This window comes from Centrocercus urophasianus, unplaced genomic scaffold (genome assembly GCF_019232065.1).
Source record: "Centrocercus urophasianus isolate 14NV4802_14NV808 unplaced genomic scaffold, USGS_Curo_1.0 seq_36, whole genome shotgun sequence".
Classification (NCBI taxonomy): domain Eukaryota; kingdom Metazoa; phylum Chordata; class Aves; order Galliformes; family Phasianidae; genus Centrocercus; species Centrocercus urophasianus.
The window spans coordinates 3,475,361-3,499,066 of NW_024884933.1; the positions used below are offsets into that span (position 1 = coordinate 3,475,361).

Consider the following 23,706-nt stretch of genomic DNA (forward strand, 5'->3'; position numbering starts at 1 on the left):
AAAGGAGGGAGGATTTAGGTTGGATGTCAGGGGGAAATTCTTGACAGAGAGCAGTGAGGTGCTGGAACAGCTGCCCACAGAGGCTGTGGATGCCCCATCCATCTCTGGAGGTGTTCAAGGCCAGGTTGGATGGAGCACTGGGCAGCCTGGGCTGGTTTGAAACGGGGAGGTTGGTGGCCCTGCATGTTGCAGGGGGTTGGAGATTTGTGATCTTTGAGGTCCCTTCCAACCCTGGCCATTCTGTGAATAAGCTCTTTATGAGACGGAGCCGCCCCCTTCAGGAAAACACATAGCCCTTCCACTCTCTCCCCTTCTTGCCGATCTGAGCTCCCTTCCGTGCTACCCTGCAAGCAACACGCTGCAAATCACAGCTCCCTTCAGCCAAGGCACACTGTGGCAAGTCGAGCAGCAGCTGGAGGGGCTGTGCAAGCAGTTTGCTGCCTGTAAGCCAGCAGTTGAGAACTGCTACTGTAGGCTTTCCTCTGTCTTGTTAGACAGGTACTATGGCTTCATGGGAAGACCCTGAGTCTGATGTGAGCAGTTTTCCAGTCAGGCTCACCCAGCTCTCCCCTAGAAAGCAAAGTAACCCATACCTGTTTCAGCTCTGCCCCTCTCAGCACATCCAGATGGGAGTCACTGTTCTTACAGAACTAGAAGATGCCTTGACAATCATGCCCTGCTTTTACATGAAGGTAAGAGGCATGAGATTGATCCTGCCTCAGACTGCACAGCTGTTTTCCTGGTTAAAGAAAACAAACAAAAAAACCCTTCAGTGCAACCAATAAAAAAGCTTAAAATGTGGGCAAACCAAGTTGTGCCAACATTGTTTTTAAAAAGCTAAAACTGAGCAGAAGTTTAGAACTGAGTTCAGCTGTTTAATTGCAAAGGAAAAGCTCATCACAGACAAATGCTGTGCTGCAAATAACCTCTGCTTCTAAGCTTAAGTGTGGTTGGGATCTTAAACTCATTTCTATCTCCACACACTTATACATGGGAATGAATTATATGGAATATGGGATAAACAGTGACTATTTCCTCTTGATAAATGGGAGAGGGATGCAATTTTTTTCATCTTTCTTCCATTGTTTAGCTGAATTATTTAGGGACTGTTTTATAAGACCAAATGAAGGAGGAAGTGCAACCCAGTCATTTGGCACATCAAGTCTTTCTGCAGGAACTCCAAGCCTTCTGCACTCAAAGGCTTGTCTATTCTTTCTGCAGAAGGCCCTCCCTTCCTACTGACTGTATCTGTATTATCAGTCCAACCATAAATGCATTGTTTACCAAGAGTTTCCTTCTTAAAGGAACTAATAAAGAACTCCTGCAAAAATAATTATAAATGCTGACAAGGGGCACAATCACAATACAAGAAGCATCACAACAGTCAGTGAACAGATAATTCTGAGGAATGTCCAGGCAACCATGGTTGGCCAAAGGAAGGCACTAAGTCTTTTAGCATAAGGATTTTGGGAAGATTGTCTACAGCTTCAAAAAACAAAAGAATGTTTCCAAAGTTAAAATAACCAACCTGAGGAGCTCATTATTGCAGCAACATGCTTTCAATTTCAATTTAACTGCTCGTTTATGAATAGGAACTGACTTAGTCCTGGTTGCCTGCTCTGCTCCAGCAAATTAAGACTAATTTTGTCACAGCTAGCAGTACAGCTTAAAGAACAACTACAAAAATCCAGAATTCCTCTTTTCCCACCAGAACGAGCTGAAGCAAAATCCTACTCACTTTCTCTAAGTCCCAAACCCCTGTGCAGTATCATTTAGTTCCCCCATTCTTGGATAATAGCAGTCTACACATGTGACTAACTCTAAGAGAGCCAGAGTGCTGTGACTGCACAGGAATACTAATTCAAGAAAGCAAACCTCAGAAGTTTCAGAGCAGCAGCACAAGTGTCCTGGTTCTTAAAAATAGAAACAGTACTGTGTGACAGTTTTGACATCTAGAGAGAGACTAAAGCTTTCACTGCTCATCATCTCCATTAAAGATGGCATCATCTCCATGTCAGTTTTTAGTTACTCAACTGTTTCTTATTTTAGCTTAAGGGTATGATATGTTCTTTTCAGTGAAACATAATAGAAATCAGCTATTTTTGCACTGTTTTGCCTCATAATGAGGCACACAGACATTCTATCACTTGTACTGTGCTCCTCCATCACACTGATGTCAAACATGACATCAAGTACCAGTCACCAGCTAGGTTTGAATCCATTGTATTTCTGCAAATATTAACCTGAAAGCTTTCTCTCACAAAAGACAACCCTACTCACTAACAGGCTGTTTCTTAATGCTTTGCATGATCCTTCCAAGTCCAAAAAACATCTCTGCTGTATGTGCTCCTTGAAGTCAAAGATGTCCATGAACATTTGCTTATGCTCAAGAGCTCAACACCTGCTCAGATCATGAGAAGCTTACTGTTCTGTTCAGCAGCAGGGAAGAATGAAGCCGGGCTCAAAGGCTGCAGTGTTTGTTTCAGCTGTCAAAGCAAATGACACTAATGAATAGGAGAGCACAGAGTAACCAAAGCAAAACACAGATCTTATTTAAGTTCTAAAATATTTTATCCTGCTGTCTGGGGAATTATGCAGACTATCTTTTAATCACAAGTTACTACTGCAACACAAGCAGTAAAGGTATTACTGAAATTAAATTACTGAAATTAATGTTCATGAGAGGGCCAATTGGATCAACTCTAGGATATTTTATTTATAAGTGAAAGGTAAGAACTGTATCATGAGTAGTGTTGAAGAGTTCCCCTTCAATATTGTGTTTTTGGAGGGGGATGGGTAGATAGTGTATTAATGTGAAACGTAGCACTGTTGCACAAGTCTGGCAGATCCTTCTTATTTCATTCTCTAAGAAATCAAATAGTGATAAAGAAAATATCTACACAGGTTTTGTGGCTTTTTGGTGCTAACTCCAGCGACATGACCATGAGATAACAGACTACCTCAGTTCCACTACTGCTGCTCTACAAAGACATCAAATAATGAGGGATTTATTCCTGAATGTCGTACTGCAAAGCAGAATCCAGAACTGCATTCAAAGATTGTCGTACTTGAGACCTATCTTATCCTCTCTTCTACTTTCCAGGACCCCAGCATTGAAAAACACAAAAAACAGCTCCGCAGTAGAAAAAGGCTGAGGTCAGGATACACAACGAAGGTAGCACATCTCATGGAATTTCTACAGGGTGGCCATGCCTCAGACACTGACTGTCCTTATGCTCTCAGCCATTCACAAAAGCAAGTTCCAAAAGCAGTTAGGACAGGTCAGTCTGCAAACACTGGTGCACAGATGCACAGTGCTGTAACTGAGGACATTTTACTGAAGAGCTTCCCACTTCAAAATCTTATTTTGCAAATGTTACCAGTGTAAGTGGCTTTTTTAACAGATTCTGGTGTGCCTCTTGAACGCTGCAGAATGTTTGCACAGCAAGAGGTGATGTACCACAAATAAAGTAGAAGACCTCTCAAAGTTATCTGGACATAAGCTTACTTTAGTGCTAAAAGATGATACAACTGTAGTGGTAGGAAGACTAAGTTTCAAAATTCCAAGCCAGTTCTTCAGTTTTAATACAGTTTAATGAACATCAGTCCAAGAGACCACTTGATGGTATGAGGTACATTCCTTGACCACAATGGCTGTGCTTAAGGAAAAAGGACAAACATATACTTAAATTAAATAGTGTAATTTAATTTAGTAGCTGCTTAATTATCATTAAGTTAAAAAAAAGTTATAATTAACTATTAACGTTAATGACTCAAAACCTTTCAGAAAGCATGAATCCAAAAGGAAAACATTCAGCAGGTGATCACAGACTTGCAGTTCTTCCACCAACAATGCAACCTGCGTCAGTCATTAAGGACTGTTTGTTCAACGAAGAAATTGGTCTGCAGTCAGTAACAGCAGTCGTGGCTCTGCTACTTTGCACGGTCTTCTAACAGATACACAATTAACTCGTAAGTGGACAACACAATGGCTGTGTTTGGTATCTGCCGGATGAGCTGGGCAAAAAGTCCTCTATAGAAGGCGAGGTAGCCTTCCTCACGTGCTACCAGCCGTGCTGTCTGAATGAAGGCCTTGTACTTAGTGCCTTCTTCTCGCAGCCGTGTCCGTATGACCTCTGCAGAAAAGTAAAACAAGAGCCCAAGGTTAACAAGACTTACACATCCCTGAAACGTGCCAAGATCCAAAAAGAAGTTAAAACTTCCCTGCACCCATTGCCTGCTAGCCAGGGCTTTCAGACGTGAAATCCCGCCTGCTTTGTCCTTTAGGCAAGAAGAATGTTAAAGAGGGGTGCCCTTCCATGTAGAAAAAATGGATTATTTGCTTGGTCAAGCTGCTACAAAATGAAACACTTCACTGATACTCACGTAGCCAGTACTGCTCTATAAAACCACAGTGACACTCACTGGTTTCTCCAGAAACACCACTCCTTACCCACTGAGTGCTTCCCACCCCCCGATTTGCATGCACGCACCCTTTTCTGAGTCTGTATTACTTCAGATACAAATTCTGATAATCAGAAACCTTCACTTATTTATTCACCTATTTATTCTTCTAAATACTTAATTACTTCCAAATACCACACAACACTATTATTCAGTCCGCATATAAACTAAATGTATAAAAGCTTCTAAAAGCAGTTGGGACTCATATAGATGAGGCTACTAGTGAGAATGGATGCAACAGGCACTCAGCTTTTTTTGGAGTAGCTCTGAAATGAGGAAATGCTAGTGACTACATAGCTAGGCAGGAATAATAAGAACAGTACTAAAAATCTCAGTGCACATGCACATGCCACAGTAACACGCACAGGTCGTTTGAACAGACAGGAATTTCACAAGCATAAAACTAATTGTTTGCCTTGCATTGGAGGCAACAGCTGTTCTGCAGTCACAAGTGGAAAAGTTAACATACCATGTGGATAAGCAATACAAGAGGCACAGCCCTTGGAAACAGCAGCAGCAAACATCAGTCCAAAGAAGTTTGTGGAGCTCCTTTCAGTTCCGTTAGAAGAAGAGGAGGGCAGCTGGACTTCTTTTAAGTGCTTTTTTAAACTTTCATAAATAGCAAAGCAGATAATGGTCTCAGAAATCCCAGCATAGGAGGCAGTCAATCCTCTATAAAAACCACGGATACCTTCCATCTGGTACACGTATCTAGCACACTGCAGAGCATTCATTGGTTTTGAACCTCTGACTCTACAAACAACAACAACACAGAAAACATAATGAGCCCAGAATGAGAATAAAGGTTGAAACAAACAACAACAAAAAAAACTGATGGCTTTCAATACTTTTCAGAACTACAGAATGGTTCTCTAACAAGTTTTACTTCAAAAATCTTCTAAGAAAGCTGTGTGGAGCAGGACTGTCATGCTGAGAATCCACACTTGGCTCTGCAAATTCATACATACATGTAATAATTCTTACAGCTCCAGCTCTAACTAGTCTGTGACAGTTCACATCAGTGCTTTAAAAGACAATAAGTACTGAAGAGACACTGCTTTACATTACACTACTAATTCCACTTAAAGATACCTTCAGCAGGCCAAGATACATAAATCTCCCACACGAGAAACAGTCTTTCATTTTAACAAGGCAGCATTCTGCTCAAAGGTGACACCCTGTGAAGTGCTGGAATTGAGGCTTATAAATTATTTATAAGTGATGGTGTCTTAAAGGATCTTGCTTATTTCACATAAGACATCCTTGCAGGAAAGAATTTCCATTCTAACGAGTCACTTTATTACCTGAATCCCTCATTGCTTCAATATCCACCAGTGACCATGAATCACCCAACTGGAAGATATTAGTGCCCAATTCCCCCTCTGCCTTCAGGAGCTACGGTTAACCGTGATACAATGCTGAAGGGAGTATGAGAACATTAAACCACTGCAACAGATTCTTGCTGCCTCTGGAACGTTTTATGAAATGAAACAAATCCTGCTTCATTAGAATTTAAAAAACATCACTCTGCTTACAGCTACTTAACTGTGTATCAGCAGCCTCAGTGTGTTGCTGTAATACATGTGCCCGTATGGTCTAGGGCCAGCACAAGGGGTGTTGCCAAGTGGGACAAGGACTGTGAGCCACGTTTGGCTCCCCACGTGGGCTCCCCTGACCTTTCCGCAGTCTCTATTACTGCTCATTCAGAGCACTTCAGTCACTGATGTATTGAGCCTCAACACCAACCCCTGAGGTTCAGAAGACTTTTTAAAGCAGGATCTGAGGGCAAATTAATGCTGTATCTAAATTTACTGGAATTTTACAGTGGAACCAAAACCTGAATCTAACTCAGGCTGGAGGCAAATTCCACATCCCTCTATAGAAGCTGTGAAACAGATTAACCCAACACCCAAAACCTAAACATCCAGCATGACCAGGATGGTAGCTTCAAAGATGAAAGTGAGAACTGGGGAAATAAGGCAAGATCTACCAAAGTCTAAACAGCTATCAGAAAAAAACATCTAAGATGCTCAGAGTTTTCCAGAGGCTCCCTTAGCCATTTAGCAGCATCCCATCTCCTTCAGTTACTTACTTCCGTTCCAGTTGCATTCTGGTTTTCACCATCCATATAGGATTCATCAGGGTATTTGTGATAAAGGCTGAAAAAGTGGAAAGAAAAACAGAAGCATAGCTGAATTTAGGCAGTCCACACAGTTCAAGCAAGTGAACTATATGAAATGAACTATCTAAATGAACTATACACACTGTGCAGTGACAGTTCTAGTTACCAGCTGCAGAGGTTTCAGACAACATACAGGTGTGTAGCTTCTAATCTGTCTCCGGCCAGAGAACTATCTTATATTAAGAAAGCTCCAGAAGGCATCAGTCAATGGCCTTAAGGGCTCTTTTCTTTCTGCACCTATGTACTTCATGTTTCTAAACAATGCTGTAGGCAAGACAGCTTACTTACTGACTGGGTTTTACAAAAATAGACAGGGAAAACATGCATTTATTAGTGTCTTGTTTTCCCCAAGGCTCTAGGTGGTGCCATTGAGCTACCTCATCAACTGAATCCACCCACAGCTATGGGGTCAGTCTGGCAAACATTTTTAATGATCACTCTGCTGACTGACACTTGAATTAGTGGAGCTGTTTTGCAGTATTCTTCCAATAAGAACAGGCTATTTCCTTATCCTGGGAGGAAAAAAATACAACAAGCCAAAATAATTTGGCTAAAGCAGTATCAAAGGTTTGCTGATGTCTATTAACTTTTGCTTTAAACTGTTCAGAAATATTCTTATAGCATTTTGTTTGGAATAAAAGTTTATTCTCACTTGCAAAGAATTCAGAAACATTACGAAGCATCGAACAGTAAAACAGCTCCTCTGCAAACAAGGTAAGCCAAGAGCTAGCAAACTCCTGGGATGGAGCTCTGTGAAGTCTATCCCTGGCTTCCCCCAAAAGCTGATGTTAGAATATTTCACTAGCACTGAAAGGGTCCCTGTCCTTTAGAGGTGAGCATCAGGTCATGCCACTACTCACAGTTCTGTAGCTGTAGCACCTGGCACATGGTTCTACAATGTTCTTACTGAAAGTCTCCAATTAGAAAGACATTCAAGCATGTGTTTCTATCAGTTTCATTGGCTCCAGCAATTCCTAAAACCCTTCCTCAATGCTAAACTTGGCCAAACCACACAAGTTTAAATCAATAAATAACACTGCCATAACTTATTCACAAGGGCACTTTACCTACAGAAAGCACTGTGCCAACAGAGTAGGACTGTATGACTGCATTGGCAATTGGTGGGTTGGCACAAACACGTGCAACAACTTTGCTACAAACTTTAGATTGCAGAGATAGGTGGTTACTCAAACTAGGTGCTAAGAAGAACAAATTTACCCCTTTTTAGTAGTGTTATGAAACACCAATTTAAACTCCTCAGAGTGTTCCTTAACAGTCTCCAAAGCAATCCTGCCAAGCACTCCTGTCTGTTTGTGAGAGAACGAGATGTTTCCAGACTCACAGATTTTATTTAGTCTCTGAACTTTGGCTCATTAAGAACACCTTATACATACTGTTGTTCCACAATCTCAGTTACATCTCCTGATCTCACCCTTGTATGGAGATGATTGCTGGATATATTTCCTAGAAAGTAGATCCTCTATACCAACGTTTTCTGGATCTATAAGCCTGTACTTGTACAGATGTCACAATTATTCACAGACCCCAGTCAGGAATTATCTATTAGCCCGTACTGACAGACTGAGAGTCCAGGCCCTATCTTAATGATAACCTCCATTCATTTTCTAGCTACTGAGAACAAGTCTTGTATTGGTAACAGCTTGGAATACATACTTCAAAAAATTAAGGTGCATCTCAGAGCCATGCAGACACCAACACAAGCATGGCAGGTACTGCTAAGGGACCAGATGCTGGAGTATTGCTGCAGACCATATGGAAAGTGAACTGCAAACACGTACCTGCAGAACCTGCAGAACAGACATGCACAATGTTGCTGTTGGGTACAAAAATGCCATTAAATCGCTCTTTGGCTTTGGAGTAGCACGCAAAGTAGACAGCTCTGTGGAAAAACAAACAAAGAACAGAACAAAAGCAATAATACACATGACATCAAGTTAGGTACATTACAGTATTACCTCCTCTAGAAAAAACAGGACTCTCTAAAAAGGGGCCTCTGTATGATGTGTCCATCTGCAGGAATACAAGCTTTTTTCCTCTAAGGTGCCACTATCTGACTCGACACCCACAGGGTAGAAAGATCTTAATTTCATACCAAGCCTGTGATGTGAAGCAACATGGTTTTGTTAAAGCAAGTTAGACTGGATACTAATGCCAACCCTGGCATTTAATACATTTTGTACCCTTGGGACTGTAACATCCCACTCTGAGCCTCTGTTTTCCCTACATTTGGTCAGAGCTATAGTTGCCTTGGCAGCACTTAGCCCTGGATTTAACTAAAAGCAGTTTCACACACTTCTAGTAATACATTAAAATATTCCCCCCTCCTAATTATTTTTTTGAGGATAGCATCATGAACAAAGTTCCACTGATAACAGAAAGCACAGATCACAACAAGCAGCTAAGACACACATACAGAAGTTTACAGAAGTCAAAAAATGACAAACTGAGGTTTCATTGTTAGAAAAAACAGTACTGACTTTCATAGTATTCCATCCTTTTAAGAAGAGAATATGAATATTGACTAGAAACAGGTACTAAATGCATTAGTTACTGATACACGTAAGCGAAAGTCAGTGCTATACAAGTGTAAGGATGATTTTTAGAATTATTTGTTGACATGAAAGCTATGCAGTCTGATGCTTTGCAAAGCAGTTTATGGATGGGATAATTTTATGACCTATTCTTCTATATCGCAAACGGGCTGCAATGTTTGGGTTGATGCTTTAAATGTGCTTTTTGGCAACAGCTTAACTATTTACCTCGATGGTGCAACTCCAACCAAGTTTGGACCCAGACCTCGGAAGAGTGACCTTGGTCCTTCTTTTTCCAGAATTGACCTTAAAATAAAAGCAAACAGAGAAAAAAAGGGTAGTATTTAGGTTAAAAGTTACGCTTCTTATTCTGGCAGACAATCAGTCAAAAGAACTGTGCTGAAGAAATCAATGTTAGTTTGAAAACTAGTAAGTTCACAACTGTACAAAAGAATTATAAGAAAATTAGCAGAATTATACACTGCTGAATAAAGACCACTGTGCTGTAAGACTTCAGGGCACTGCAGGCGAATGCGAGTCGTATGACAGAAGGTTACAGTTTCCATTTTTGAAAGCTGAAAGGAATTGAACTTCATAGTTTCACAGAGAATCCAATTCTAATTGACTGAAGAACAAAGAATACTTTTGTCATTCTCTGTATCCAGGAAACTTAAGCAGTTTAGGAGTCTGTTGCCTGAACAGAGGCACGAAAAATTTAAAACCACCAGCACTCTTTCCCCTTTCACAATTAGTCACTTTTTCCCAGTGGAAGTTGAATGCTGCACCCTTCTACAAGCTGCTCCCCCACGTAGTTCAGAGTAACTGATCTGGTTTTGAGGGCATTCAAAAGAGTTCATAGCAAGACTCCAAAGGATGCCACAAACTACAGAACTACCCTTGTGTGTCACCAGATTTCATGACCAGGTGTAAAGCAGGATAACAATTCAATAATGTTTTCCTGTAGTTCTGCAATTGCTACAGCCCAAGTTTCCAAAGCCATTTTCATCCATTTTTCCCCACATCTTGGAAGGCATTTTCAGCTAGAGCTTCTATGATAGTCCAGCTGTCAAGCTCCACGCTTGCTCAGGTGAAAAAGACTTACTTTTACACAATTATTTGCCCAATTAACAGAGCACATATTCAGAAGGATTGAATTAACACCCAAACACTGGTAAATAGCCAACTATTCACCAGCGAGAGCCAGATGTGGTCCAGTAATCACAGGGGCTGAGTGCACAGCCTGCTGCAGTAGACCTCAACTGAAATAAAGGCTCATCACGTGAAAACCATGCAATAAAATCCAGATAGCACCAGGTCCCAGGGGAAGTTCACGTGCATCTGTTTGTACTGTCCAATTCTCCGTTTGCTTTCTAGGTCATTAGCACTGTTGGGAATGTCCCCTGCGGATTCCAAAAACAAGCTCATTAGGCAGAAGATACATAGGAGCTCCTGAAATGTTTTTTATTTCTGCAGTGGAGTAGAACTTTCTGTGTAAACTCCAGAGCTGAGTGTCTCCAAGGAGACAGATCCACCAACTACTCCTTCTTTGTCATTTAGCAGTCACGACTGCAGCTTCCAGCTGGGGTGACTCATGAGAATCTTAAAGGGATTAGACAAAAACAGCCCGACCTTCTGGAGTGCTTTCTATACAGCAGCAGGCTTAACCTGTCCTCCTGAGTACCTACTTTTCTTCTATTTACAGCAGCTAAGGAGCTTTCATATTCAGCATCTTTAAGTCTTCTAGAACGATTTTATGTGCAGGACTCTGAAGGGCTGCTTCCTCAGCCATACAGTTTTCCTAAAACAGAGGATCCAAGTCACATCCAGTTCAGCCATGTATGTATGGTCAGGATTCAGAAAGGATATAAGAGATCTGACTTACTCCTCTTTCTTCATACGTTTGTGTTTCATCAGAAAGATCACAATCAATAGCATTATCTGTGCTTCACAGACACTGTCAGCAAGGGAATGACAGACTGCATGATTATTTCATTCTCACTTCTTAATCCTCTGGACTAAATAGGTCAAAAACATGGTGTGATACATGCAGCTGAGCAATTCCTCAAGCAAAATGAAATCAAGATCATAGTCACCACAGAAATTCTGGGGTGAAATGAAATCAAGATTTGTCAACCAAATTTAATGAGCTTAATAAATACATTAAAAGGTTGACCTAATTTTAACCCATCTCTTCTTTCCCTAAAAGGGAAATCTTAGAGAAAGATGGGAAAAGGAAATAAATTAACAGCCTCATATGTTTAAATTATTACTTCCTTTAGTAACAGCTGTCTTTAGACCAGTGCTGCAAGGTGAAACAGTAGAAAGGGAAAGAAGAAAACCGAAGGCAATTGGCACTGAGTTATACTTTTGGTCACGAATTGCTGTAGATTCACCTCTGAATACAAAGTGTTTGGCATGGGAAAGAAGCTCTGTTTATAACAGAAACTCAAGTCCCAGAATGACTCTAAGCATCTAGCTCTGCAGAGAATTTGAGTTAGCACTGTACTGTTACATAACTGTGCAGCTTCTCCTCAGGCAACCTGCCAAGTGTGTTGGCCTTACATAAATCATTCAACTTGTTTTGCTAGTCAGTATTTTCTTTGGCATTTCTATTACCTGATCTAAGCAGGACCATCCTGCTCTACCCTGTGATGTGCTCAATGATCCAAATAAACTCGATGCACTGCATGATGTCTGAACCATAACTTTGGGTTGTGATCAATGGCTCTGGGTCCAGGTGGAGGCTGGTGGCAAGTGCTGTGCCCCAGGGTCTGTCTTTGGACCGGTACTTTTAAACATCTTTATCAGACACAGATGATGTGATTGAGTGCACCTTCATCAGGTTTGTGGATGACACCAGGCTGAGAGGCACAGCTGATACAGAAGGAAGGCATTCCATCTAAAGGGACCTGAACAAGCTCGAGAGATGAATCCTTGTGATTTTAATGAGGCTCAAGGAAGCCAAGGTGCTACACTTTAGTCAGGGCAATTCCACATATGCATACACACTAGGGGAACTCTCTGAGCAGCCCTGCTAAAAAGGACTTGGGGCTCCTGATAGATGATAAATTGAACACGAGTCAGCAGCGTGCACTGTGGCACAGAAGGCCAACTGCAGCATGCAGCCAACTCCTGGGCTGCATCAAGAGGGGTGCCCGACAGGTTGAGGGTGATGGTTGTCCCTCTCTACCCTTGAGGCCCTGTTTGAAGTACTGTGCCCTATGAACAAAAAAGATGTATAAAATCTTTTGGAGCAGCTCCACAGGAGGGCTGGAGCACCTCTCCTACAAAGACAGGCTGGGCTTTTTCAGCCTGGAGAAAGAAGGCTCCAGAGAAACCACACTGTGGCCTTCCAGCACTGTATGTATAGACAGGGCTGCCCCTTCTTATGTGCTGAATCCAGCACTCGCTCTTTTTAAACTTCCTGTGGTTGGTGATTGCCCAGCTCTCTGATTTCAGCAAGGCCTCCCCACTCTCAATGCAGTCAACAGCTCCTCCCAATAATATAAGGGATCAGAGAATTCTGGGGGTCATCTAGTTCAAATTAGCACTCAAGTAGAATCAATTTTGAAAATGGATCAGTGACTGATATGCATCACAAAACACAGAGAATCAGAAATCTCATTACAACACTGGCCCATTAAGGAGGAGGAAAGGCTACAGACTCTCACCTTTAAACGAGGCTCCAAAGAGAGAGAAATCAAAACTTTACTTCATCAACCTGTTAAATAGCATGGGCAGCAACAGTAAAAGTATCATTCCAGCTACTCAGAGAAGACTGGGAATGGCTCCAGGAAAGACAGAGTGCATAGTTCATTCAGTCCTTCAACCACTGTGCCAAGAATTGGCCTCAGCTAGAAAGGATTACCTGTTCTGTTGCTCAAAGTCTTCCTGTTATTGGAAAAGAAAAAAAAAAAAAGAAAAAGGAAACAAAAAAAAGGCTTTTTTCCCCTAGAATATTTTCTGGTAGTTCCTTCAAGCTAAAGCACATTGAACACAAAGCTTGGAGTATGCAGTGTGCATTGACTCCTAGAATATAATAACTACAAAAATCTCAAAAGCAGATTAAAAATAATACTCCCAGACACTTACCCAAATCAATGTGCTTCTGAGTGCTAGCAATAAAATCCTGTGGAAGCTTAAAGGAACACTCAGGAACTTCATGTATTTTTAAAAGAATAATTTATCTTTCTACTGCCTAACTGACATGTATCCCTGCAGTGCAAGCCTGGAGCAAAATCTGCATTCCTTGTTTGAACCGAGGAATTGAAACTCAGATCACTGGTGTCAATTAACACTGAAGGACCAGAGGAACAGTACTCACTTAAGAACGCTAAGGAGCCCAGGTGAAACAGATGTTGGCCTGACCATTCCTTCACCACTGATGGTCCCCAGCTGGACTTGTGGGTAATAGACAGTCCGAAAGGCCAGTTTTGAAGATTGGAGCCTAGTCTTTATTACTTCTAAGGGACAAGTAAAGATGGCACCAACCGTTCCTCCACATCTGTAAAACACAATTTAAATAGAAGACAGTCAGTAAAATGTGGCTGCACAGATATAGCAAGACACAAGAGCACAGAGCATAAATAAAAAACTGCATAACTGACTCCAATTGCTCCACACTGTGGATAAACTAACAGAAGCAGAGCTGTTTCCACACCAGGCAAGGGAGACTGTTCCCAAGCCTTGTGGGAGGGGAGAGAAGGCTGAGAAACACTTATGATGATCCCATGTAGTGATGAGGTTGGAAGGGTGAAACGCAAAAACAATTCCCAACTCCAACAAAAATCCATGACTGATCATCTGCTGGAATCCTGCCTGTAAAAACGTCAGAGGTGCCATGTTTCAGAGGTGGCTGTCCTAACACTGACATATCCTTGGATGGATTTTTCCTATGGGAAGCAGGAAGCTGGCAGCTGAGAACAAGCGACTGGGAATTAAGAAACTGTACGCAGCAAATATAATCCTCCACCATTTCAACAGTTATGATTACAACAGCTCTCTACTGCAAGTTAGGTTCCCTTAAAAACAATGGCTATCAACTTCTCTGGTGTGGTGAAGCTGCAAGGATGCGAGGGAGGGTGGGAACAGGGGAGGCTGCTGTTCTTCAGGCTACTAAAGAGAATTAATTAGAATTCCCACAGGAATATTACACATGCACTGATTACACGCGGATTATAGAATCGTAAAATCACTAAGGTTGAAAAAGACCAACTGCCACCTACCACCAATACTGCCCAGTGCATCAGGTCCCTCAGGGCCAAATCTGCCCTTTCCTTAAACACCTCCAGGGATGGTGACCCCACCACCTGTCTGGGCAGCCTGTTCCAGCACCTCCCATTCTTTCTGAGACATCCAAGCTGAGAAACTGAGTGAGAAACCAGGATGTCTCTGGGCAAGGGGATGGAAAGGCAGAGGAGATGGCTCAGGCTGCACTCTAAGCAGCAGCCAGACATTTTCCAAGGCAACTTCTGAAAGGAAGGTCAAATTTCTCCAAGATAAGGAGAGTCAGTGATCTGGAGTGCATCACATCCACCTTGCCCAGCCTGCTCTATGATAACAGCTGTTGAGTTGGAAACTTAATGCTGAGGAGTTACAAGGCTGCTTGATGGCAGTATCAGTGACACACCTCTGAACTGAGCATACTCCTGGAGACTGCAGCCTGTGACTCAGTGAATGGAGGCCACTCCAAGGGAGATTTTCCTTGAACAGAAGGTGGTCAGGGAGCCACTGTGCTACATCCACGTTATTTTATATATACAAAAGAAAAGAAAAAAAAATCCCACCTGGCATAAAGTCCTCTTACTTGAAAGGCATCCACCTGAAAATAAATTCAGTAGATGGCAGAAACAATTCAAATCATGGTTTTAATAAGGGCATTTAACTCGGTTTGCCCACATTTCCGAAGAATAGTTTCATGTGATATAGTTTTTAACTGCTGTTATCCTGCTCTTAGCACTGTCTCACTCCATGTTTTTCTTGTTCTAGGGCTTTTTCAACACCTTTCTTTAACCTACGATTTCTCTCTGTAACCAGATAATAATACAGAAACTGCTGGTGGCTGGAAGCTTTTCAATCTGTTGCTACAAACTCACCTAGTTCACACTCCTGACACAGAGCTCTATCATAAAAAATAGATTTCAAGGCATATTAGGAAATAAACACACCTGAATCAGGGTTGAGGATTTCCAGACACACTCTTTTTACATTACCCAGGGCTGACTATTTTTTACTGCAGAGCTTCACACAATGAGTTCAATGTTCTGTACTACACTGCACAAAAAAGGTTCCAAACCCTCTTGTTACACCTTTCCCAGGACGGCAGGCTAAAGTTGCCACTGAGGATCACACATCAGTTTCTTACTGAGACTGGGATGATATCTGAATGTTCCAGTACAGTGATGGAAAACCACCAGCAGCCATTACTTCTATCACCTATCAAAGGTGATACCAAAGAAGCATCAAAGAGCTATAAAAATCCCCAATATGAAACTAGTCCTGAATATAATTGCTGCTCATCACTACTGCCACGCAATAGGAAACAGGGGAGCTAAAGTTGGAAATTCCCCAAGCTAGCAAACAGGCTGAATGAAGGTTGTTACACCAAAACAACACATTGAGCTTCATATTATGCTACAACAGCCTGGGGAGCCACGTTAGAGCTGCCTGTTCTGCTGCAGAGGCCGTGCTCATCTTCATGCAGCGTGGCTCACAAAAAGCACACCAGGAACACAGCAGTGCACAACACCCAACTCTCATCAGTGCTCCTGGTCAAACACCTCGCTCTGTCACTGCTCCTCAATCATCTTTGAATGCCTCTTCTTTGAAACCTGACAGATAAAAATAATTCTGAGGATGACTAAAAAGAACACTTAGTTTTATTAAACTAACACGTTCGGATTTAGGAAGACTTAAGAGGTTTTTGTTGGTTTTTTTCTTTTCCAAAGGCATTTCCTACAACTGAACAGATTGACAAGGAATTTTCTTTGTTTGTACAAGCATCTAAGTACGTTATTCCTTCAAAAACCTGTGCTTAGACTTCCCTTGGAAAGCAGCACAAATCTACAACTTAACTTTCTTTGATGTTAATGTCAATTTGTGATTTAAGTAATTCTCCATGAGAGGGAAAGGAAGAAAAAACCTAATGCCATCCTTTGATTTGCATGTAAAGAATTCCTTGCTAGAGTAGCAAGAACTCTGTGTGCACGTTTGGGAACAGGGAACTACAAAAGGACGTTAATAGAGGTACTAACATGTATTTTCTGTATGTGAACTACTTTAACAGGAGAAGCACTTTTAAGCATGAAAATGGTAAAGACTGGCAAAAAAAATGCAGCAAAAAAATACACACCAGTTTACAAAGGCATTACCTGGTGCTTGCTCAATGCCTTATATTAAACACTAACAATTGTTGGCCAATACTGTTGAGGCTCCTGGATTCCAAGCACTGTGCACTTCAGACACAATTATCCAAAAGAATAAACTGACATGACCAAGCCTGGCAATCTGATTTAACAGCAATACTTCAATGAGTTTCTCCTTTAAGGACTTTAAAGAAACTTGCTTCCTCCTCTTCCCTGATGAAGGGAGGGAAAACGTAACCAAATTGAGAAAATCCTCACATTCAGAGTGACAAATCCTGTAAGAAAGAGCTTTGCCTTCATCTCTTTCAGACCACTAAGATTTGATGGTTGAATAAAGTCACAGAGCTGTTTACAGAACTAGGTGTGTGCCACGGGATCAAGAATGACGTTGTTCACAGAGACCTCGCTGGGTCTCTGGTCGTCCTGTGTACTGAAGGAGAGCTTGGACACAAGCCTTTTGTTGGTGGGCGTCACTTCTGTTTCTCCTGCCTTTTTAGATGCTTCTCGTGTCACTCACATGCCTCAGCCCAGATTTGGGAGGAACAGGCCAGGAATGGTTCCTCCAGCAAAACCTTTCATGTCCCCAGAGCTCAGACCTTTAAATGCAAGGACAAAGTGTTCTGAGAGTTCCTCTCGCAGATCCACGCCGCCACTCTCCCCACTACATATATTCAGTACATAAATGTATATAATTAACACTCGAATAACAGCAAGTCTGAGTGAGTTCCATGAAAATAATTTCATTTCCTTAATAGCTAATTCATCTACCAACACCACGCTGCTGTGTTTTCTATCATCATTTATGAACACCAGAACAACACTTTCATAGTAACACCCCATAAATTCACAACACTGAAATTCCATTTGCCTTTTCTGACCCACCAGCTGCTCAGACTACAGTGACATCTTGCCATAACGTTTTTGAGCCTCTCTGGCATGTTCCCTCCTGCATCAGCTGTCTTCTTTCTTCATGGCTCACTTCTGGAATTTCATCCTTTTAGCCTGATAATCCAGTTAATTTATGCAGACTTGAATATTTGAGTACTCTGGGAATGTATATGTAATCCCTTGGTACTCAACACAGGGAATGAGTATCTGCATCGTCACTTTTAACAGATCAGAGTGAATGTTGCCTGCATGCCATTTAAGAAAAAAAGCATTATCTAAAGGAGCAATTCTCAGAATGCCAACAGGATGCATAAACCATGCCCCAAATATAAATAAGCAGCAGACAGTTCTACTAGGGGCTGTGACGTGTTGGACATCTTGTTCAGATGAGCAGATTTTCCTCCACATGGGAATTTGTTTCCATTAAATCCTGGCGTTGCTCTATTCCCACAAAGATGGCTGAATAACATGCTGTGCATAAAAGAAAACACTTTGTATTCCCACAGTGTTCCAAATACCTTCATCTGGGAAGGAAAAACAACCACCAGCCTCTCTCAGCTACATAAACAGCCCTAACCCTGAAAGATTCAGCTGTGAATATGCAGCCAAATCCATTTGATTTGGGAAGATGGAGGTGTTGCCTCGATTGCAGATTTAAGCCTTAATTCCGATCAGGATGAGGTTTTTAATGAGACACCATGCAGAACTGCAGTTCCAGAGATGTGAGCGGTGTTCACCACCATTACTCTCTTGCTAAAAGGCCAACAATCTCTAAACCTGCCTTCAGTCAAAAGACCTGCTCAGAAACAAACGCAGGGCACGCTACCTTTGACAAGTCACACAGCAAGCACACGAGGGGCTCCCAGCCCTGCTCTGCATGCATCACACACACAGATCCCTTCAGTGTGAGACACCCAACAATGCACCAGCTTGGGCCCATTGCAAACTGCCAGAAAAACAGTGTTTGTACTTCAGGCTACAAACACTCCCTCTGGATACACATTAGCCAGGCATACATTACCATTGGAGCAGTAAAACACATTTCTGAGTTGTGACGTACAAACACAGGAGCACGTTTCATATCCTCAAGCCAAGGGCTGAGTGCTTATGGAGATACAATGTGCTGTGCATTATGAGTTGCAGAAAAATTATTTCCCCCCATAAAAAGAAAACATTCTGTGTAAAAGCCACGCCAAGAATGTAAATCTCAAAACTCAATTTGAACTTTTCTCTCGCTGGCAGCTTTCTATTTTTATAAAGTCCACCCCCAGTACACCAATGACTTGCATTTGAAATAAACTCTCAGCACCCACTAGCACAACTGATATAGATGATGCCAAGTAACTTAATTAAGAGCAGAGATTATTGCATTTGGTGCTACTGACTGGGCCCCTATGATGGATGCAGGACTCTGTTCAGCTAAATTCAGAGGCACTATCAGCACAAAGCACAGCACTGCAGCACCAGTGCATCTGCTTTCCTTGAAGGCAAACTGAGATGAGCCATTTTCCCCATGATTTTGTTTGTGATAGGGATTTCATTCTGTTTTTCTGACGTGTGCCACATGGCCTAGCATGAAACGCACAGCACAAGCAGGGAAGCAGGCTGCATGTTTGATATTCAGTACTGCTTCATCAAGAGTGCAAACGTGAGGTGCTGCATTCCCAGAAACCATAGGAAAGTCATCTTCAAAACAATACAGACTGTTCTTCATGGTTTTGAGATATAAAGCATCCACAGCACCTCCAGCAAATAAAGCTGTCATCAGGTGTGTGTATTGCTGCCAGCACTTGGTGTTCCTCAGTGATGATCTGTTACTGAATTACATCAAGCAGATGAGAACCTAAACTAGATAAGGGGCTGAAAGACAGCAAATCTCATTATCAGCTTAAGGGTTATAACATACACAGCATAACAGAAATACATGCTTCAGGTCAAGGTTGCTTCTCTCCATTCTACAAACGTATTATAAGTTGTGCAAGATGCTGAGCTTTGTTCCATGATAAAATACTTTTTTGCAGGTGAAGCTAGAGGAGCTCATTCACTTCAGTAATTTTGTTTGAGATTTACTGGTATTGTCAGCCTTACCAAATCACTTAACAATCCTTCCCAAAGTACGCTTCCAGTCCCTTCCAGGTGGCTTAAGGAAGCTTTGCTTGGTGTCTCAGTTTGCCTTTCACAGCAGTAGCAGAAAGGAGTTACAGAGTCAAGCCTCAATAGCAAACAGAAAAAAAGTCACAAATGTGATTTTATTCATAGAAACAGTTCCTTCAGTTTCAGTAAAAAAAACCTCTTCTTGAGGTTCAGGAATAGACACCACTCAGTACCTGTACAAAATAAATCACAGTAAGGAGTTCCTTCAGCTTTTGCTCTGCCTTTAAAAATCACTTCTTAGCAAATCCCTGTAGCAAACCATATTATTACAGCTGGAAAGACAAAATGAAGTCACCTCTGCTGAAGCCTGAGCCAAAGTTTTCCCCAAACAAAAATAAGCAAGAACTCCACTGACTTCAGCAGGGAAGGAAGAACCCAGACTTGAAAGCAGTTTGCATTTGTTGTACAACATAAGCATCATTCTGTTTGTTGCTTCTGAAACCTTCTCTGCCCTCACAGTCCTCTTCCCATCAATATCCCAAGAGCTTTTGGCCTGCTGTTATTACTATAAATCTTAAAATGAAAAACAAGCAAGAGGAAGTCAATGACTGTTTCTATCTGTAAGTACGCTGACTTGCCTTTTTTGTGCACACATAAGAAATTGCACTGCATCTCCTTGAGATCTGACACACCATCCCATACTCATTTTTGCAAGAAGCTACTGTAATACCACCAGCGAATCTCAAAATTACTTAAGTGAATGAGCTCCTCTAACTTCACCTGCAGAAAAGTATTTTACCATGGAACAAAGCTCAGCATCTTGCACAACTTATAATGCGGTCTGAGCTTCCAACACTTTCTTCTACAGGAGGAGATAATTTTATCTGTCATAGAGAACCCGGTTCTGCAGGTTCTGTATGACAGTTTGAAGCTGACGTTCAGTTTGTTGTTCCATCCAGTGAGCCCTAAGAAGTCTGTATTTCTGACTTGAACAGCAGAGGTAACAGCATTATTAAATGTGGGCAACCGATCAGAACCGTGTTGGGATAGCAGGTGGGCACAGACACTCATACCCTTATCTGCACAGGGCAAACATCTTAGCATCAGCTGATGTACAAGGAAAACTACATTTGCTATCTCACTGTCCTTTCTGTAACATCACAGCCAAACAAATGATGGTGCATTTTTCTGCGCCTCCTGAACACATTCAGAACAAGAATCAGCTTCACCAATTAACCTGTAAAGGCCTGTATGCCCAAAAGACCATCTCTCTCCTCCATGCCACACTTTCAGAACTGTTTTAAAAATGGATCAATCTTATTATAACTAAGAGGCCAGGATGATATTCTCTGTTGTGCTTCTATTCTTTCCGTCCACGCTCTACTGAAACCAGTCTGAACGTAATGATTTCCCAGCTATAGCACATAAAATGTTTATTAAGATCTTAAGGGAAAGCAGAGACTGTTACAAAATAAATAAGGAAGACGTTGAACATTCAGTGCTAATTTAAAACCCCAATGAGTTTACAATTCCAATTTATTTATTGTGCAAGGAGTTACATGAGGACACCTGGAGTTATGCAGAGGCATTGTTTCTGTCCCAAATGGCTGCATGGGCACATCCAGGTCCAGTTTCTGGCACAGGGTCCAGCAGAGAATGGAAAAACAACAGGGAGAGAGTACTTACAACAATGCAACCATTTTAGCCAGCAGAAGAAAGGCTGTGTGTCTGAAAAACTTGGCTTTGTTGGCTTTAATATTTGTATTAAATGAACTTACTGCTTCACAGCCAACCTTCTCTCTCCATTTAGCAACAGAAGCAGCAATGTCTGCTATTAAGCAGATTAACAATAGGCTTCATGTGGGCTTCTGAACTTTGTCAGCTGGCAAACACTACAGCTATCCCACTGCTCAGTGAGCCTAAACCATTAAAAAAAAGATTTTTGACACGGACAGACCTACTATATACACTCCTAGTAGGTGGGTGGGTGGGATTTTCTTGCTAGACCTTTGATTTTTTATTTTTAATTTACACATCATAACGATTTCACTAGACTGCAGCTAAAATTACCGTGATAGGCCATCTCACAGGGTGTTTTTCTGTCTATTCCATCCCAGGCTCTCGACACACCAAACTCACAACCCCTTGAAAGAGCAAAGACAAAGCAGCAGCAGCATCCCGGCACGCCAGGTCCGTCGTGCAGTAACACCGAGGCCTTCTCTATCTCTTTCTTTCTTTCTTTCTTTCTTTCTTTCTTTCTTTCTCACCGAACGGGCCCTTTTCGGGTCAGGAAAAGGCAGAGCCCAGGGGCCGCAGCTCCCACACCCAGCCCTCCATCCGAGCGCCCGCAGCGCATCACGGTGCGCCGCCCGCTGCCGGCAGAGCAGCCCAGCAGCCCAGCGAGGTTTTGAATTAAAAGCAGCCGACCGCCGAGGCACCGCGCCCTCACAGCGCGCCGGGAGTTCTTACAGCCGCCGAGCTCCCCTCGGGAGCAGACCTCCACACTCACCCGCCGGCGAAGAGATGCAGCAGCGTGTTCTCCTGCGGGCCGCCCGCCATAGCGCCGCCACCTCGGGCTCCGGCTGCCCGGCCGGCCGCTGCCAGCAGAGCCGGGTCGCGGCGCGCGCACGTGACGCCGGCGGGCGGCGCTCGACGCGTCACACGAGCGCGCGCGACGCGTCGGGCGGGAAACAACTCCCGGCCGCGAGGCGGTTCTTCACAGCGCCCCCACGCCGCTCTCTGCGCGCGCGCAGTTGTGGCGGCGGCGGCCGTTGATGCAAACGGCTCTTCTGGTTTTACAGTCAGTGAGGACATAGGAAACACCTCCGCCGCTTCACTGATCCAAGAGCAGAAAACCGCCGCGACTTCCACTTACGTGTTTAAAACCTGCAGCTTCACACAGCCCTTGGCACACCTGGATCCGATCCGAGGCTATTTGTGCCCTGGCGGTGATGGTTAGCACACTCAAGGGCACACGACACAAGGCTTTTTCAATTCTCGTTCCCTGCAGTCAGTGGAAGAACTCCGGCCCAGTGCAGTGATTTATGCTCCTCTATAGGAGCCATCAATTTATGTGCTATGGGTGAATTTCACAGCCAGGACATTTAGGAATGTCTGGCTTTTTACATGAAAGCTAAAATCCTGGAGAAAAGATTAAGATCTACAAAAAGACCCCAAGTCTGCACATTTTTCCGTATACACAAATGTTCTATTATCCGTGACAACGAGCTGAACACACAGCCGAACTGCAATTGAGATCCAGACATGAACTTCACGCCTCTGGCTTGGCACAAACTGAACTTCCAGCCCCAACGCTGAGCGATGCAGGAGTTCAAAGTCTCTGTGTGCACATCCTCAGGCTTTCCTAATCGGAGGAAAAAACGGCTTAAAACCAAGAGATGGAGCAGACCACAGTCCACAGTAGGGGCAGTGCTTTTCGGGAGGACCTCAGTCTCCAACGACAGTCCTTCAGACCTTCCTGTGTCTTTGTGAGGTGATGGTGATGAACACCGAGGTGCCCAAAAAGAACATCTACCTCTGAGATCTTGTGTGGTGGCTCAAGGGTGACGGCACACTGAAGTAGAATTAATCTAGTGGGCTGTGTAAGGGTTTGCTGAGACTAAGGAATGAACACAGCATTAAGCATCTGAAGCCAAGTCACTGCCCAGGATATCTGGCCCCGGCACAACCTGGAATCCTGAGGATCCTAAGCTGCCATCGAGCTCCTGTAAAGCTACTCTTTGTGATAATGTAGAACATAGACCAGAGCTCCAGACAGTGGCATGGATTTGCTGTCAGTATTTCAAGCAGCCAGGCCTGTCAAAGGGTGAGATAAGAGCTTTCTTTAAAGTATAATCCCAGCAGATCAGGCAAATTCATCTAAGAATAGAAAAATCTGGTAAGCAGATGATTCAGAAGAGAGCTGGCAACCTTGGCAGGATCACCAGGAGGCAGATGAGTCCATTAACATCTCTCTTTTGTTTGGTGGAAGTATTCATTTGGCTGCCACATGATATTTGGAGGTCCACATAGTCTGAAGTGCCTTTTTCCAGCCAATAAAACCACTGACCTCATCACACTGACAAAAGCATGCAGGTAGGCATACACATTAAGACAACATATCCATGGCACCTGAAAACATCAGTGCCACCACAACTGGCTC

The 23,706-nt window shown here is 42.8% G+C and overlaps 1 protein-coding gene across 1 annotated transcript; it reads right to left on the reverse strand.

Moving 5' to 3' along the window:
* Nucleotides 1-2,207: 2,207 nt before the first annotated feature.
* SLC25A33 (solute carrier family 25 member 33) lies at nucleotides 2,208-22,150 on the reverse strand. Its single transcript, XM_042831657.1, has 8 exons — nucleotides 22,054-22,150; nucleotides 13,523-13,702; nucleotides 9,427-9,504; nucleotides 8,446-8,546; nucleotides 6,557-6,623; nucleotides 4,934-5,217; nucleotides 3,509-4,136; nucleotides 2,208-2,486 (listed from the first exon to the last, which is right to left on the reverse strand). Exons 1-7 carry the CDS (start codon nucleotides 22,101-22,103, stop codon nucleotides 3,934-3,936), a joined length of 963 nt encoding a protein of 320 aa, XP_042687591.1. The 5' UTR covers nucleotides 22,104-22,150; the 3' UTR covers nucleotides 2,208-2,486; nucleotides 3,509-3,933.
* Nucleotides 22,151-23,706: the final 1,556 nt, after the last annotated feature.

Excerpts from the sequence above, each read along its gene's own strand:
- SLC25A33 (XM_042831657.1), bottom strand. The coding sequence starts at position 22,103 with ATGGCGGGCGGCCCGCAGGAGAACACGCTGCTGCATCTCTTCGCCGGC. Across the intron at positions 8,547-9,426 it reads GTTGGAGTTGCACCATCGAG|AGCTGTCTACTTTGCGTGCT; the intron begins GTAAATAGTTAA and ends GTTTTTCCACAG. Across the intron at positions 6,624-8,445 it reads CTGTTCTGCAGGTTCTGCAG|CCTTTATCACAAATACCCTG; the intron begins GTACGTGTTTGC and ends CCACTTTTTCAG.